Raw genomic sequence first — 13503 nt, 5'->3', positions numbered from 1 at the left:
ATTCAGTCACAACATTAAGAGTCACCTGTTCTAATCTCCATCTCCAATCCAATTCCCATACTGCACAATGAGTTTAAAGCACACTGCTGATACTGTTAAGCCATATTTATCTGTTGCATAATATTACAGGTGAAGGAGTCCCTGTAGTGTGAAACTGGGGCAGGGGAGTGGCAAATTTATGTCTTGCACTAGTATACACAATGACTGTAGCTGTAATTAGCCACTGCTATGTAATTGGTATGGCAACAGCAATTTTGGCCTTTCACCTCTGCCATCCACAGTGCGTAAGTCTCCTTCTAAATTAATCCCATATTCTTGATCCAAAACATCAGTTTTGGGGGAAAACAAAGAGAAAGCATAGTACATGCACAAACATGGCTTCTCAGGCAGAATCACTCAGGTCATTTTACTTACATGTTGCTTCAATGAGCTCTGGGCCCTCCCTGTTGAAAGACCTGGCAGCTCTGAAATGGACTGCTGGATCCCCTCTGCCAACCACACTGCCAAAGGCATGGCTAGAAGGCAGAAAAAACACACAGGGCCATGATTACATGGGCCATTCACTCCTAAAAGGGTGTTTTGAACAATATGGATGATTTCTCACCCCTTGCCATATAAATACTACAGACTGTTTTGTTAAATAGGGTGTAGCTGAAGAGGAGGTTTGTAGTGCCTTGCTGATGCACCTAGAGGGGACAGGAGCTCCTGAGGGCCTGGGAGGAGCTGCAGGTTGAGACAGGTTGCAAGAATCACATAAAAAGAGATGCTGCTGTGAGAGGGAGGTCTGGGAGACTGAAAAGAACGGGAACCTTGCTTGCAGCAGGGAGCAACCCACAGCCAAGTGTCAGAGGTGCTGTAAAGGAGACTTTCTTGGGGATCTAGAAGGTTCTGGGCAGTCAGGATGTTGCAAGCTAGACTGAAAACCAGCAGGGGATAAAGAGCCCAGCCCAGAAAAACACAGAAGGTGATTCACCTTTTCTCTTTGGATCTCTTAAGCAGCAGTGCTAAGGACTTACAGAATTACTTTGATCTAGTTTATATTTACATATTCTAATAAAGCCCAGCTATTAACGTAACATTTTTCTACTGTATTTTTGGTGTTCTCATTTAGAAGGTAGCACACTTTCCTGATAGTCTCTAATTCAGGGTCACCCCCAAAATTGCAAAAAAAAAAAAATTATCCAAAGAAAGTGCCAAAGGTACCCAATCCACAATGCTTTTTGAAAAATAATTGAGTCAGAAACCACACTAGAGGAGAAAACAAACATCTCTAACCAGCACAAGGAGAACCTTCCTTACCCAAACCGAGTCTCCTTTCTTCTTTTCCGAAGGAGAATGAGAGCCAGGGCAACAGCCGTGACCAGAGCTGTGAGAATGCCCAATGCCACAGGAACCCAGGACGTTCCATAAGGAGGTTGTCTCTGGCCACCTAGATGATGGAGAAAACACTGATCAGGAAATAGAAGACTGTCAATGGTAAGCAGACCATACTGGGATACTTCTTGCTTCTAAATGGAAAAGCCATGCTGCTCGATCTGGTGTACACAGTGGATCATTGCACACTGGAATTTGGTATAAACAGCTACTCAGTCCCAGTCAATCATCAGAAAAACTCGCTGTCTTGCACAGCAAAGGCAGAGCAGATGCATCCAGTTATCAGAACCTATTCTTAGTTTTGAGCTGCAAGAAAAGTGAAAGGTGCTGCTCCAGGTTACACCACTTTACAGGAGCTCATGATCTGGGGCACTTTATAAACTAGAGTCTCAGGACAAAAAGGTTGCTTAATGCCAACATTTTCTGTGCAGGTTTCACCTTGTTCTGCTTGAGGCAGCCAGCAGAACCTTGACCAGGCTACATGGTATTACCTGAATGCCAATGAGATAACATTTTGAAAGACAATAAGAGAAAGACAATTGCCTCACTGCAATCTGGTTGAAAATATTTACATTTCCCCTCTCACCCCTCCCACAAAGAGAAGCACCCTGAGGGACTTGGTATCGGCTGTAACCTCCCAACGCCATTGGTTGGTTGTAACTTCTCAATGTCTCGCTACCAAAGAAAAAGTAAATTTTAACAAGTGCCCTGTGAATCAAGAAATAAGTTAGCCAGCATGCAGCTTCCAATTCTGGTCTAATATTTGCTCCTAGAATATGTTTTTTTTTTTTTTTTACTACAAACTGCCTACAGAAGAAATGGAGATGCTGCCAATCTGAGTAAGCTGCCAGGGAAGGAAGATAAGCAATATGGTTATGAATAAAAGAATATTATCTATGCTTGGCAAACAACAGATAAATTAATCTAATTCCCTAAGAGATTTCTTCTCCAAATACAATTACTAAAGATTAAATGTGAATTTGAATGGGTTTATTACAATCTAGGATAGCCCTCCTACCTCCAAATTGTTTAAGAGCAAACAAGAACAGGTAAGAGGGCCCCAAGCTCCTCCTTCACCTTCATGCGTCCTTGCTCATCTTCAACAGTTGACTGTGTTTTACCAGAAACTAAGGAAGAATCATCTTTGATGATGTTACTAATCCTTTTACATGTCATGAGAATACAAGCAAACCTGTCTTTAAAAGAGATGTTAGGCTACCAGGCTGAGATTTGGATAAACCTCTGCAGAGATGCATGTGAAAAGGAGTCAAACACCCTCATCAGCAGAGCCCTGGCAGGCAAAAGGCTTCGAAGACTTGATTACTAGTTACATTGTCAAGCCTTATTATCCAACTTTTAAAGAAGCAATATTAGTCTAATAAACACATAGCACTTAAAGAAACAGAATTCTGGACCACCTAGGAAGCAGCCTACTACTTCTCCCCTTGAAACAAATTACCAGAGCTTCAGCACCTATTTTCCAGCATCTTATCTCCTTCAGTGACTCATATAAGCCTTCCCACCCAGAAGGCTTTATAGGCTCCGAGTTTTATGATACTCTCCCTTGCTGCATTTTCTGACCTGGCCTTTGAGGCTGCTTAGGAGGAGGGAGAGGGATCAGAAACAGAAGTGGAATGAAGATACAATGAAAGGCAACTCCAACCCTCTGCACGATTCCCAAGCCAATCACTTGGGCTGCTCCTGCCAAACAATCAGGGTAGAAACAATTAACAACACTGATGTAAAAGGTCCTCTCTGAGAGCTAACAATAAGGTTTCCTTCCCCCTATGGTGAGACAAGCTCTCTCAGCCTATTTTTCCAGGCTGTCTGCTAGCTGGCCTGGTGAGAGAGCAGGGATTTAGGTCCCATCCCTGGAGGGACTTAAGAAACATGTAGACGTGGCACTTAAGGGCATGTTCTAGTGCCCGAGATTGTTGGAGGTTTTTTGTGTATGTGTATGTTTGGACTTGATGATCTCAAAGGTTCCTTCCAACCATGAAAATTCTGTGATTCTGTGATTATCTTCCAAAGTGCTGGATGCCTCACATCTTCAAAGCCTCATATATTTTATTTCTAAAGAGCATCTCAATTTTTTCAGACAGCAGCTGTTACTGTGAACATCTGCAACTTGATGTGAAGCTTTGGTAGATGTAAATCATTACAATATTGTCTATAGGCAAGCAACTGTGGCACTGAAAAGTTTATGACAAACAAACCAAGTGCATTCTAATCATCAAGTGTAGTAATTTTCATTTCCTTGGGAGTTTTTTCAAAGCCTCTTAAATTACGCTCTGAGTGAAAATACTGGAGCTCCGGGGGGGGGGGGGGGGGGGGGGGTCCCTCCAAAAGGAGAACGGATGAAAACAAAACAAAATTACTGTCCCTGTTTCTAAACTGGTAGAAATCAGGAGCCCATCCCACAGTTTACAGCAAATGTGTCAGAAATAGAAATGAACATTAAAATTCACTGCCTCTCCTCCTCTGCCCCACAGATCATTGCTTCCCACTCATGCCACTGAGCTAGAGAGGGTGGCTGCAGCCCAAGTAAAGACCAAGCTGCCTCTCCTCCCCCAACTCTTGTCTCTCTCACATCTCCCACACCCCCCTTTCCCAACTGGCATATGCCTTAAGACTGCACTGGCAGAGAGAAGAAAGCATTAGGTGAGTTTAAATGAGTATTTAGGAGCCCTCTGATAATGAGAGAACCTTTTTTATTTCTGTAGCAGGTCTCATATCACAAAGGTGCGCGAAGAATGTAATCCCAAGAGTCTTTTCCTGTATATGACCATGAAGATTACAGATAGGAAAAGGCTATTAGACCATTCTGTTCCTCTGTCTGCAATGAAAGAGAGATATTTCTACTGAAAATGTTACTGAAAATATTAAAACAATCTCTGTTAATAGTGCACAAGATCTCTGCATAAGCAGGGTGGAGCTCCCACTAGCTTTGCTGTGATGACAAATACAACTTAAAGTTTATACAGGCTTAGTCATCCTTACTGCCGCACTGGGAACTGGTCATAAACCACCCCTGGCATTTCTCATATAAAGCAACCAGCGCCAGTTTGCTATTTTAGGAAAGGAAGCGACTTATATTTTCTACCAGGCCTGAAACAAAACTGCAGTCTTTCTGCAGCTCTGCTGTTTGAGGCCTGTCAGTCTTTCCACAGTGAACCTTTATTTCCAGCCTGTTACACTTGTGAAGAAATATACGTGCTTTCAGACAGCATTTGGCCAAAACAAGCACCACTCCTGATGCTACTTTTTTGAAGTGGTTTGCAAATAAAAACAAACAAACGTTTTCTGCTTTCAGGATGATCCCATTCCAGCTCCCTGCAAAATGCAAACCTTATACATTCCCTGGGGCTTCTTGCTAGCATTGGCCATCTTCCAAAGGGATATTCTAGTCCTTTCAGGTACTTTTCTCTGTTATTTGGGTGCCACAGAAAATAACAGAGTGAAAAGCAGGAGAAAAAAATTGATGGAACCAATACCCAAACTCTAGTAGCATCATCTCTGGAACTCCACACCCCTTCATTCTGCTTTTGAGGGCTTTGATCCCACGGTGACTGCATGCTCACACATAACAATCAGTACTGACTTCATCACAAGAACTGGGTTGGCAAAGGGCCTTTCTCAGTAAATAAACCCAATAAAAGAAACCCAGCATTAGCTGCGCTACTGCAAGTAAGGCTACAGTTCTCTCCTGGTTACTCTGCCCCTGTCCCCTACCTCCTGCTTGCCTGGGAACCCCACTCTAATTTCCCCCTGCCATCCCTAAACGCAGAGGGATCAGGAGGGATCAATGTCCATGTGATTTCTCAAAAGACATGTGGGTTGGGAAGGAAGCAGCATCAGATGGGTCAGCACTAGAGATCAGAGATTGGTGTCTCGTCCTGCCACAGGCACTGGGAACAAAACCTTGGGAGATTGTGAGATTTTTTTCACAATCACACCTCACTAACTTCTTATCACCAATCTGTCATTTTATTTTGACCATCTTCCTCCTAGTTTTACAGGGTTTTTTTCACAAGTATCATCTTTCTCTCCCTTCTATCCATCTCCCCATACAACATCCCGCCCTTCTCCACAGCCTGACTCCTGTTTCCCCTTCATTGTGAAATACAAGCAGCAGCAGACCAGTGCAGGTGAGCCCAACTGCCCTTTGGCACTGGGAATGGACTCCACACATGGCATGTTCTTTGCTCCCAACAAACCCTTCCACATGATACAGATTGCATGGTACAGCTTCTGTGCTATCGTATCCCTCTTCTATCAGTAGCTCAGCTTTTCCATGGAGAGAACTAAATTGGTTTAATATGAAGACAATCAGTAAAACCATTACAAAACCCCATGTGGCCATGGTTTAAATCAGGCTCAACTGAAACTAGTCAGGAACGGCTTCAAATTAAATCAAAGAAAAGAACCTATGTTAGAGGAGTTTTCTGTCACATTTACTCTTGTAAATGTGTGTGACTTAAGCCTAAATGAAGGATTTCAAACCTTTTCTATTGTGCACCTTTTCTATTGTGTCTTCCCCAGCCCTGCTCTGCACTAAGCATAGCAAAAGCCCGTTAACAAAGACACAGCAGCGGCCAGAAGCTGCTTTGTTTATACCAGCTCTTTAAATATTATTTAATTTCTACTCTGCTTGATGAAGTGTGCTGTTGTGTAAAGCCAAGTGGCTCAACCAGCTGTAAGCACCGAAAGGAGAAAAACAGCAGTCCCAGCATTTCTGACTTTTTCCCCCAAGCGAAGGGAAGGCAGTGGACACTCACCCATGACCTCTTGAGCTTCAAGCAGGAAGAAGTCACTCCAGGGCCCGCATCCTGCAGAGTTCAGCACACACACCCTGATGATCAGGTCCTTGAGAGGATTCCACGTTGTGAGATTAGCTTTTGTATCCTGTACGATCATCTCCCCCTGAGAGCAAACGGCAACAAGCTGTCAGCTGTCTTAAAAGGAATCTAGTCTAAAACTTCACCTCTAACACAAAACATTGCTGTGTAGTTCACTGGTGCTATAACAAGGGTTGGGAGTTGTGACTCCTGGGTCCTAGTCTCAGTTTTGCCAGTAACTTGGGCTATCATCTTGGGTTTCTCTTCTCAAAAATTGCTAACAGTTTCCCAGGACGTAGGAAGATACAAGGTTTAATGTTTTCCTCTGTTGAGGTCCTTCCATGAAAGTTGCTATAGAAATGGGTTTTTTTCTGCTATTAAAAGATACACCTCCTTCTTGTGGTTTAAACACAAAGATGCGCTAACATGCTGCAAAGCATCTGACAGCTTTAAGCCAAGGGAGGATTGTGTCTGTTTTAACTTGTTGACCAAATCCCAAATGGCTCCTGAATTTCATGGCCAATTTTCACTTAGGACAGCAAGGCCAACATATTTTCAATAATTTTGTGGATCTTCTTCATACACATCGTTTGCAGTAAACCCATGAAGATTTGGCTGCCAACACTGACACAATGTAAATTCAGTGGGAACTCAAAATATTGTCATTCCAAGTCAATGATGCTGACCCAGGATGAAATGGGTCATGCAAAAAAGGAAATAACTCTTTTCCCTCTAGCTGTCTATTATTACAGGCCTGTTCATCATTAATAAGCACTGGCTAAATAAATATTAAGAAGCAAGAAACCATAGGAATTGCTGTGAACTTCAAAGGCAGATAGATACCTGGGAAAGGTCAATGCTGCAGAACAAATGAAAGGCCTTCTACCCTAACAGGGTCCTTTCAACTCCCTACACATTATAAATTAAATAAAACAACCTGCAACCTTCTTTCTGTGATTTACAGTATAACTCATTCACTTGTTAAATACACCTTTGCTGTCAGAATTTAGAAAGTCAAGTCCCAGTCACAGGAGAGAGAAAGCCCAGATCCTGCACTGTCTGAGCGGCCTTCAGGACAGCACTAGGAAGAGGCAGGGACAAACTGAATTTTCTCTATGGTGTCCTTGTTGTACAAGGAACAGCAGAGAACTGGTCTGTCTGCAGATGAACGTTCAAATGAAGGAATTCCGAATAAGCCAGGAAGGGAGAAACAGGCCTGAATCTTGAGGCCAGCTACTGAGGAGTTGTTGCAAATTAGAATAAATCAATTTACACAAAAGCAATGCCAGCAATATAGACCCCTGGGATGGATAAAGGGTGAGGGACCCCTAATGCCTAAAACATTTGATGTGGACATTCTCCAACTCTGTGCCCAATGGCTCAGCTCCCCTCTCAATCTGTTCAGCTCAATCTCAATCTGTTACCTGAGTTACATTATCCTGAATCCACTCCAGCCTGTATCCCAGGACATTTTCTTTCAGCACATCTGGAGCCACACCTTCCCACTCCAAAATCAGACCAGGATCTCTTTGGATAACATGGATATTCTGTGGAGTGCTGCTTGGAGCTGAAAGCAGAGGACAGAACACAATCACTCTGTGCAGGAAAATAAGGCACTTTCCACCTTGGAAATGGCTGAAAAGACGGATTCACCCTCTTTCCTGAGATCAGCTGGAAGAGAGAGCACGAAGGGAGAGAACAACTTTTGCAAGACACCAGCACTATGTTTGCTTCAAGTGGAGAAGAAGTGGAGTTGGTCAGTGTCTCTCATTTCTTTCCAAGACCCCAAGAATCTCGGGGAGTGAGTGGGACACATGCCCAACATGCAGAAGCCCTGTGGCTGGATCAAATTGTGTACCACCACATTTGACTGCATAATACTATTTTATATTGGGAAACCCTCAGAGTGGGCAAGCAATCTGACAGTATAACATTTCCTGCATTTCAGAATTAGCAAGGAGACATTCAGTGACGTTTATTATCGTCTCTTTTTCAGATTCAGGACTGGATTCCTGTTCTTGTCTGCTGTTTGCTTACCAAGCTCCAGGGTCTGGAAATAAACCCTGTCGGTGAAAGGGGAGCTACCCATCTCATTGCTGCACTGCACACGAACGCTGTAGTTGGTGGAATGTTTCAGGCCTTGCACGCCGTAGGCAAAGGGTGGCACTGGGGTGACTTCAGTGGAGACCTCCTGGCCATCTGGTGACTCAGCTACCTGTGCCACGAGTGAAACGGAGAAGATTGTTACCATCAGCCATATGTCTAACAGGTCCATAGGGATAAGAATCCATTCTGTAGTTAGTTTAGGGATGTGTAAGAATAGATATGGCACCAGTGGTGTTTAATATACTGAAAAGGGAGTTGTCAAACTAAGAATCATGAGCCATGCCTTTATTTGGTTTAAATGACATCACTCTCCTAACTCTGGCAGTACAATAATCTTCCACCAGCTGAAAATTTGATTCCATACTTTTCCTTACACATGTCACTAATTCTAAAGGAATTAAAAATCAACTGTAAAGAAAACTAAATGTGCTTGTTCCTTTGAGTGCTAGCGGCTGGCTTCTGACGCTTGTCTGAATTTCTGAAGATCTGTCTTCCATCTGAATGGAAATTGGTAGATCAACTTCCCTGCTGCCTAGTTTTTTCACAACTCCTTTTTCAGAAGCTTATACATTTTCAGTTTCGTAGTAGATTAAAGACATGGTGGACACTGGTGGCTTGGTTCAACTAAACTGTTTGAAATTAAACTGAAAAGAAACTTTTTACCACTGCAACCCTTGGGTTTTTTTGTTTGTTTTTTTTTTTTCTGGATCTGAACTTTTAAATTAACATTCAAGTTGCTTAAATCTGATACTACTGTGCGCTTTTAAGGCACAAAGAGGTTTAATGTTCCTGCTTTTGTACTGACAATAGCAGAAATCACTGCAAAGCTCTTAGGATCAGCCTATCTTTCTTCTCAAGTGCATATGAAATAGCAAAGCCTGTAGTAAAAGCAAGGTGTACTGACAAAAGTGAAACACTCATATGGACTTTATATTTTTTTCCATACAGCAGTCTTTCTCCCTGGCCTGTCTCCTCATTCTCACACACGCTTTTGGCCCACTGATTTATTGGGCTATTAAAAAGGAAGAATCTCAAGTTTCCCTAGCAGAAAAGCATATTGTTGTCATTATCAGTGTCATCCAAAGCAGGGAAAAAAACAAGCAGACTTTTGTGTAAAACCCTGTCAATTTGATGTGATGTGTTTCCGTTCAACAGTCTGAAGAGTCAGTGCTCTCACATCTGCCCCCTTTATACCCTGGACCACGGCTTATGTTAACAGTCAGTCAACGTGATGATTCCCAACCCTGTCGCCAGAAGCAACCTGCCTGTCTGAACACGGTGCTCTGGGGGCACCTGCTGCAATTCCCAAGTGCCAGAAAAACCACAGCCAAGTTTCAATCCCCCTTCCCTTTCTGGGAGGCTCCGAGCAGAAGTGCAATCGTGGGGAGCCAGGAGCACATGCATTTTCACGTGGAAATGTGGGTCAACGTCTCTCACAAAAATCTCTCGATGTGTGAGACAGAGGAAGCACAGCTTTCCATCAGTGGAGGGTTATTACCAAGTTACCCTGCTCCCAGATCCAACTGCAGGAACTCTGTCCTCCCCAAACAGAGCAGAAAAGGCTTAGAAAAGGGAGGAGAGACTGCTGAGTGGACAGAAACAGAGCTGCTCTGATTCAGCCTCTCTTCCACATGTCCCATCCCCCCCACCTCTGCCCCTGCCAAAAGCCAGAGGGGGAACTCAAAACCCAGGGTGATTAGCATTGCAGCCTGCAAGCCAGAGAGAAGGGGCTGTTCCAACTGGAGATAACTCACATTGTAAAACAGCGGAAGAAAACCATTTTCAACTGCGAACAAGAACAGAAGCAGCAACAAAACTCAGAGACCGGGGCCAGCTACACTCAGGCATTCTTTCTGCCAGTGAGTTAAAACAAGATGATGTTACTTATGAAAGGGAAAAAAACATCAGCGCAGGAAATCTCTGGGTTTCTCCCCAAGTAAGAAGAGGACTGCAAATAAATTAGCTAGGCTGCTTCCAGCATACCTTGCGTTTATAATCCTCCTCTACATAGTTGGCAACACCCCACAGGAATTCCACTCCGGCTCACATCGCTGCCGTAATCAGGTAGGGGCCCAATATTCACACCTGGCAGATAAATCCATGGGGAATGTGCCTACCTGTGTTTGCATGGCCTGCTTCAGGAATCACCATTTCTTTTTGGCACTTGGTTACCAGCTGTTTGATCTGATTCTACAGTTAAGTGGGCAAAGCTAGAAACCTAACTCTGCCTGAAGCTGGCATGTACCCTTGGTCACAGAAACCTAAAGAAGCAGTCCAATTTTTCAGAGATATTGAGTACTCAGCACCTGATAGAGTTAAAGGGCATTATCACCCTTGATTTTCCAGGCAGAATAAGTCTTTGACAATGAAAAACCAATCAAGATAGAGAGGCAGGACTTAAAATTATTCTAAAAAGTGCAAATAAGTCTGATTTTGTATCCAGTGTGTCCAGATGCCAGCGTTTCCTCTGGTGCTGCAAAGCACAGGGCTGAGGTGGAACAGAAGTCATGGGCCACTGCATTGCACTGGAACAAGTCACCTTGGGCCAGCTGCCCCACACAGCAGGACAGCAAACCACCCTGCCACCCAAGGGGACACTTTCCACAGAGGAATGTGTGCCTCACATTTGCTCCAGGGTACAACTCTGCACAGAGCAACCGATGTGATAACCTGTCGGGAGGGACAACGGGGCCAGTCTCAAGTTCTCAAAAACTCACACTCGGAACTGGCCCTGCTGTTGGGCACCTATTTATGCCCTGAGTTGCACCCTGTTTTTAAGTTTCCTTATTTTAAAAACTGCGGAATAAGAATTCAAACACTGCTACAAAGCAGTTAGGAGAGCAAAAGATGGTCCAGCCAGTGTCGTGGCTGAGGGGAGTCCCACTCTTCATGCAGGACAGAGGACAATCCAGGGGGGGCCATACCTGAAGAGTGCAAGAATGGAGGGGTGCACGGCCATCAAATCCTGGCACCCAGACCACGCTGGCATTGCTGCTGGTGACTTGGCTTACAGTTACATTGAGAGGCGGGAGAGGCATGGCTATAAAGGAAACAAAGAGACCTTTCAGTGCAAACAGAACTGAGCAGGTATTCACGTGGCAATGGCAGAGGTTTGAGGTTAGAAATTAAGCAATGAAATCACTAACAGAAATGGTACAATATCCCATCTTTAGAGAACGTCCCTGGCTGTTATGAATGAAACTATTATTTAAACATTCAACAAGCTATTAGCACCCGTTCTTTAACAGCCCAGCATACTTGCTTGATGCACACAGGCAGTGGTTGATCTCTTTGACAGCAATGCCAGTCTGTGATGTTTACACCTTTGCTACTCAGCCCTCTTCCCTGCCCCCTCCATTGAAAGGAATGACCCAGCCCTTAGTACACAACTGCCTGTGAACCTACATTGTGAAGCAAATCAGGGCTTTAAAATGCCTCCCCTGGTTCTCAGTCCAGCCCCCGGGCGGTTTGCTGTAGTAATCCCTGCAGCTGGACTCGAAGGAGACCTCCTGGTGCTCTGAAAGTGCTGCTTCCAGGTGTCCATTAGAAACCCTTCCTGAAACACCCTGGGATGGAGCCTGGACTGAAAGCTGTGCCTCCCTCAGGCTTGCGATGAATAAACTCAGAAAGCACTGTTTTATAGAGGAGCAATTACAAGCAAAGGGAGTACCTATTACATGGCAGATAACACATTACAAGTTAAAGCCAGATCCAGGAGAAAAAAAAAAAAAAAAAAAAAAAAAAATCAGGATTCCCAGACTGGCCATTGAATCAGATGTTTGTGCTTCCTACCACCACAGAAGAGCACCAGAGTGCTGTCCCTCTGCTCCGCTCTGACCAGGCACCTCCATCACTGCAGGGGCCCCTAATATGTTGTCGCATTAACCGGAGCTCTTTGGCTTTATTTTAGGATCCTCAATGCTTCCCTTTGCCATCTCTTTTCCTCACACTGTAATTCCACAGAGTTACCTCCTGTTCTTCCCAATATACCCCTCACCGTCTCTATTTCACTCCCGAGCCTCTGCTTTTGTTTAGGCATCTCACTCCTGAAAAAATTACCAGTTTAATGAATACTAATCTCTCCCCTGACCTTTTACTCATTTAAAAAAAAAACAAACATACACTGCTGCCATAATACTTTTCCTGCAGCACCTCAATAGATTGTACCCTCAGGAGTCCTCTTAAAAAAAAAACCCCAGAGTCCTCAGGACAAGGCTCTACCTACAGACTGAATTTTGGAAAAGCACTGGCAAACCAGGATTCTTCCAGCTGCATCTTCTACCCTGCCAGAGAGCACCTTTATCTCTCACTGCACCAAGGACAACCAAAATGCCACCTTCAGCACCTCCAAAGGGCCATCTTGCAGGAGAAAGGCTTAGACCAAAGCCTCCTCCCAGGTTTCTACAGGGGGCCTAGAGGAGAGGATGGGGCAGGGAATAGATGATACCACAGATTAACCTTATAAAGCCTTTGTTGTCTGGTTAACTAGTTACCAGGGCTCAGGGCAGGGGGTTGCCACCTAGATAAGAACAGTATGCGTGGATGGGAGGTGGGGCAGCAGAGCACAGGCCTGGGATGGACGGTGGGCAACGAGTTCTTTGCCTTTCAGCAGAAGGTCTTTAAGTTAACTTAGACTTTTCCATGTCTTGGTCTCTTTCCCTTTTGATTCAAGTCTGCAACGTGTAGAAGGGACAGATGCACTTCCCCATCACACGTTGTGGGGAAAAAAAAAGCTCTGGGTGGCTGTTTCCTGTTGTGCTCCGAAACACGGGATACGGCCATAGAAACTTTAGCCACACACACGAAGGAGAGCAAAGCCAGCCTGGAAACAGGACACGGAGTGTTAACATGATGAGAGTTAACCTCCTCCATGCTTGAAGAGTGGCTGGAACAATGGGGCTTTGTATGTGGCTGGGGACCGGGGGCTACAATAACAGTAATCTTCTGCTTGGAGCACACCCAGCACATTGTGGGCACTACAGAGAATAGATAATGAACAACAACAGCAGCAAATAGGAAGAAGTGTTAACAGTTTGTAAACGTCCCAGCAAAAATGTTTGCCTCTGGAAACACAGAAGAAACAAATTGTTTAATATGTTGTAGAAAGTCCTGAGAATCCTCATTAGCAGATGGATCTGTGTAAGAGAGGAAGGCTCTAATCATGCATGTATGGACAACTACTCCC

General features: G+C 44.3%; 1 protein-coding gene across 2 annotated transcripts in view; it reads right to left on the bottom strand.

The window, feature by feature from the left end:
- TYRO3 (TYRO3 protein tyrosine kinase) overlaps window positions 1-13503 on the bottom strand; it is a 40002-nt gene that overhangs the window by 13906 nt on the left and 12593 nt on the right. For both annotated transcript variants that reach the window (XM_014950351.1, XM_014950352.1), the window contains 6 exons: window positions 11243-11358; window positions 8250-8427; window positions 7637-7779; window positions 6153-6297; window positions 1300-1429; window positions 415-515 (listed from right to left, as the gene is read on the bottom strand). In XM_014950351.1, the coding sequence (XP_014805837.1) occupies window positions 415-515; window positions 1300-1429; window positions 6153-6297; window positions 7637-7779; window positions 8250-8427; window positions 11243-11358 (813 nt within the window). The remainder of the gene's footprint in view (window positions 1-414; window positions 516-1299; window positions 1430-6152; window positions 6298-7636; window positions 7780-8249; window positions 8428-11242; window positions 11359-13503) is intronic.

The sequence above is a fragment of the Calidris pugnax genome, unplaced genomic scaffold (assembly GCF_001431845.1).
Source record: "Calidris pugnax isolate Ruff unplaced genomic scaffold, ASM143184v1 scaffold68, whole genome shotgun sequence".
NCBI classification, from domain to species: Eukaryota; Metazoa; Chordata; class Aves; order Charadriiformes; family Scolopacidae; genus Calidris; species Calidris pugnax.
The sequence above is the reverse complement of the archived record's forward strand: the minus strand, read 5'-3'. Positions and strand labels throughout refer to the sequence as shown.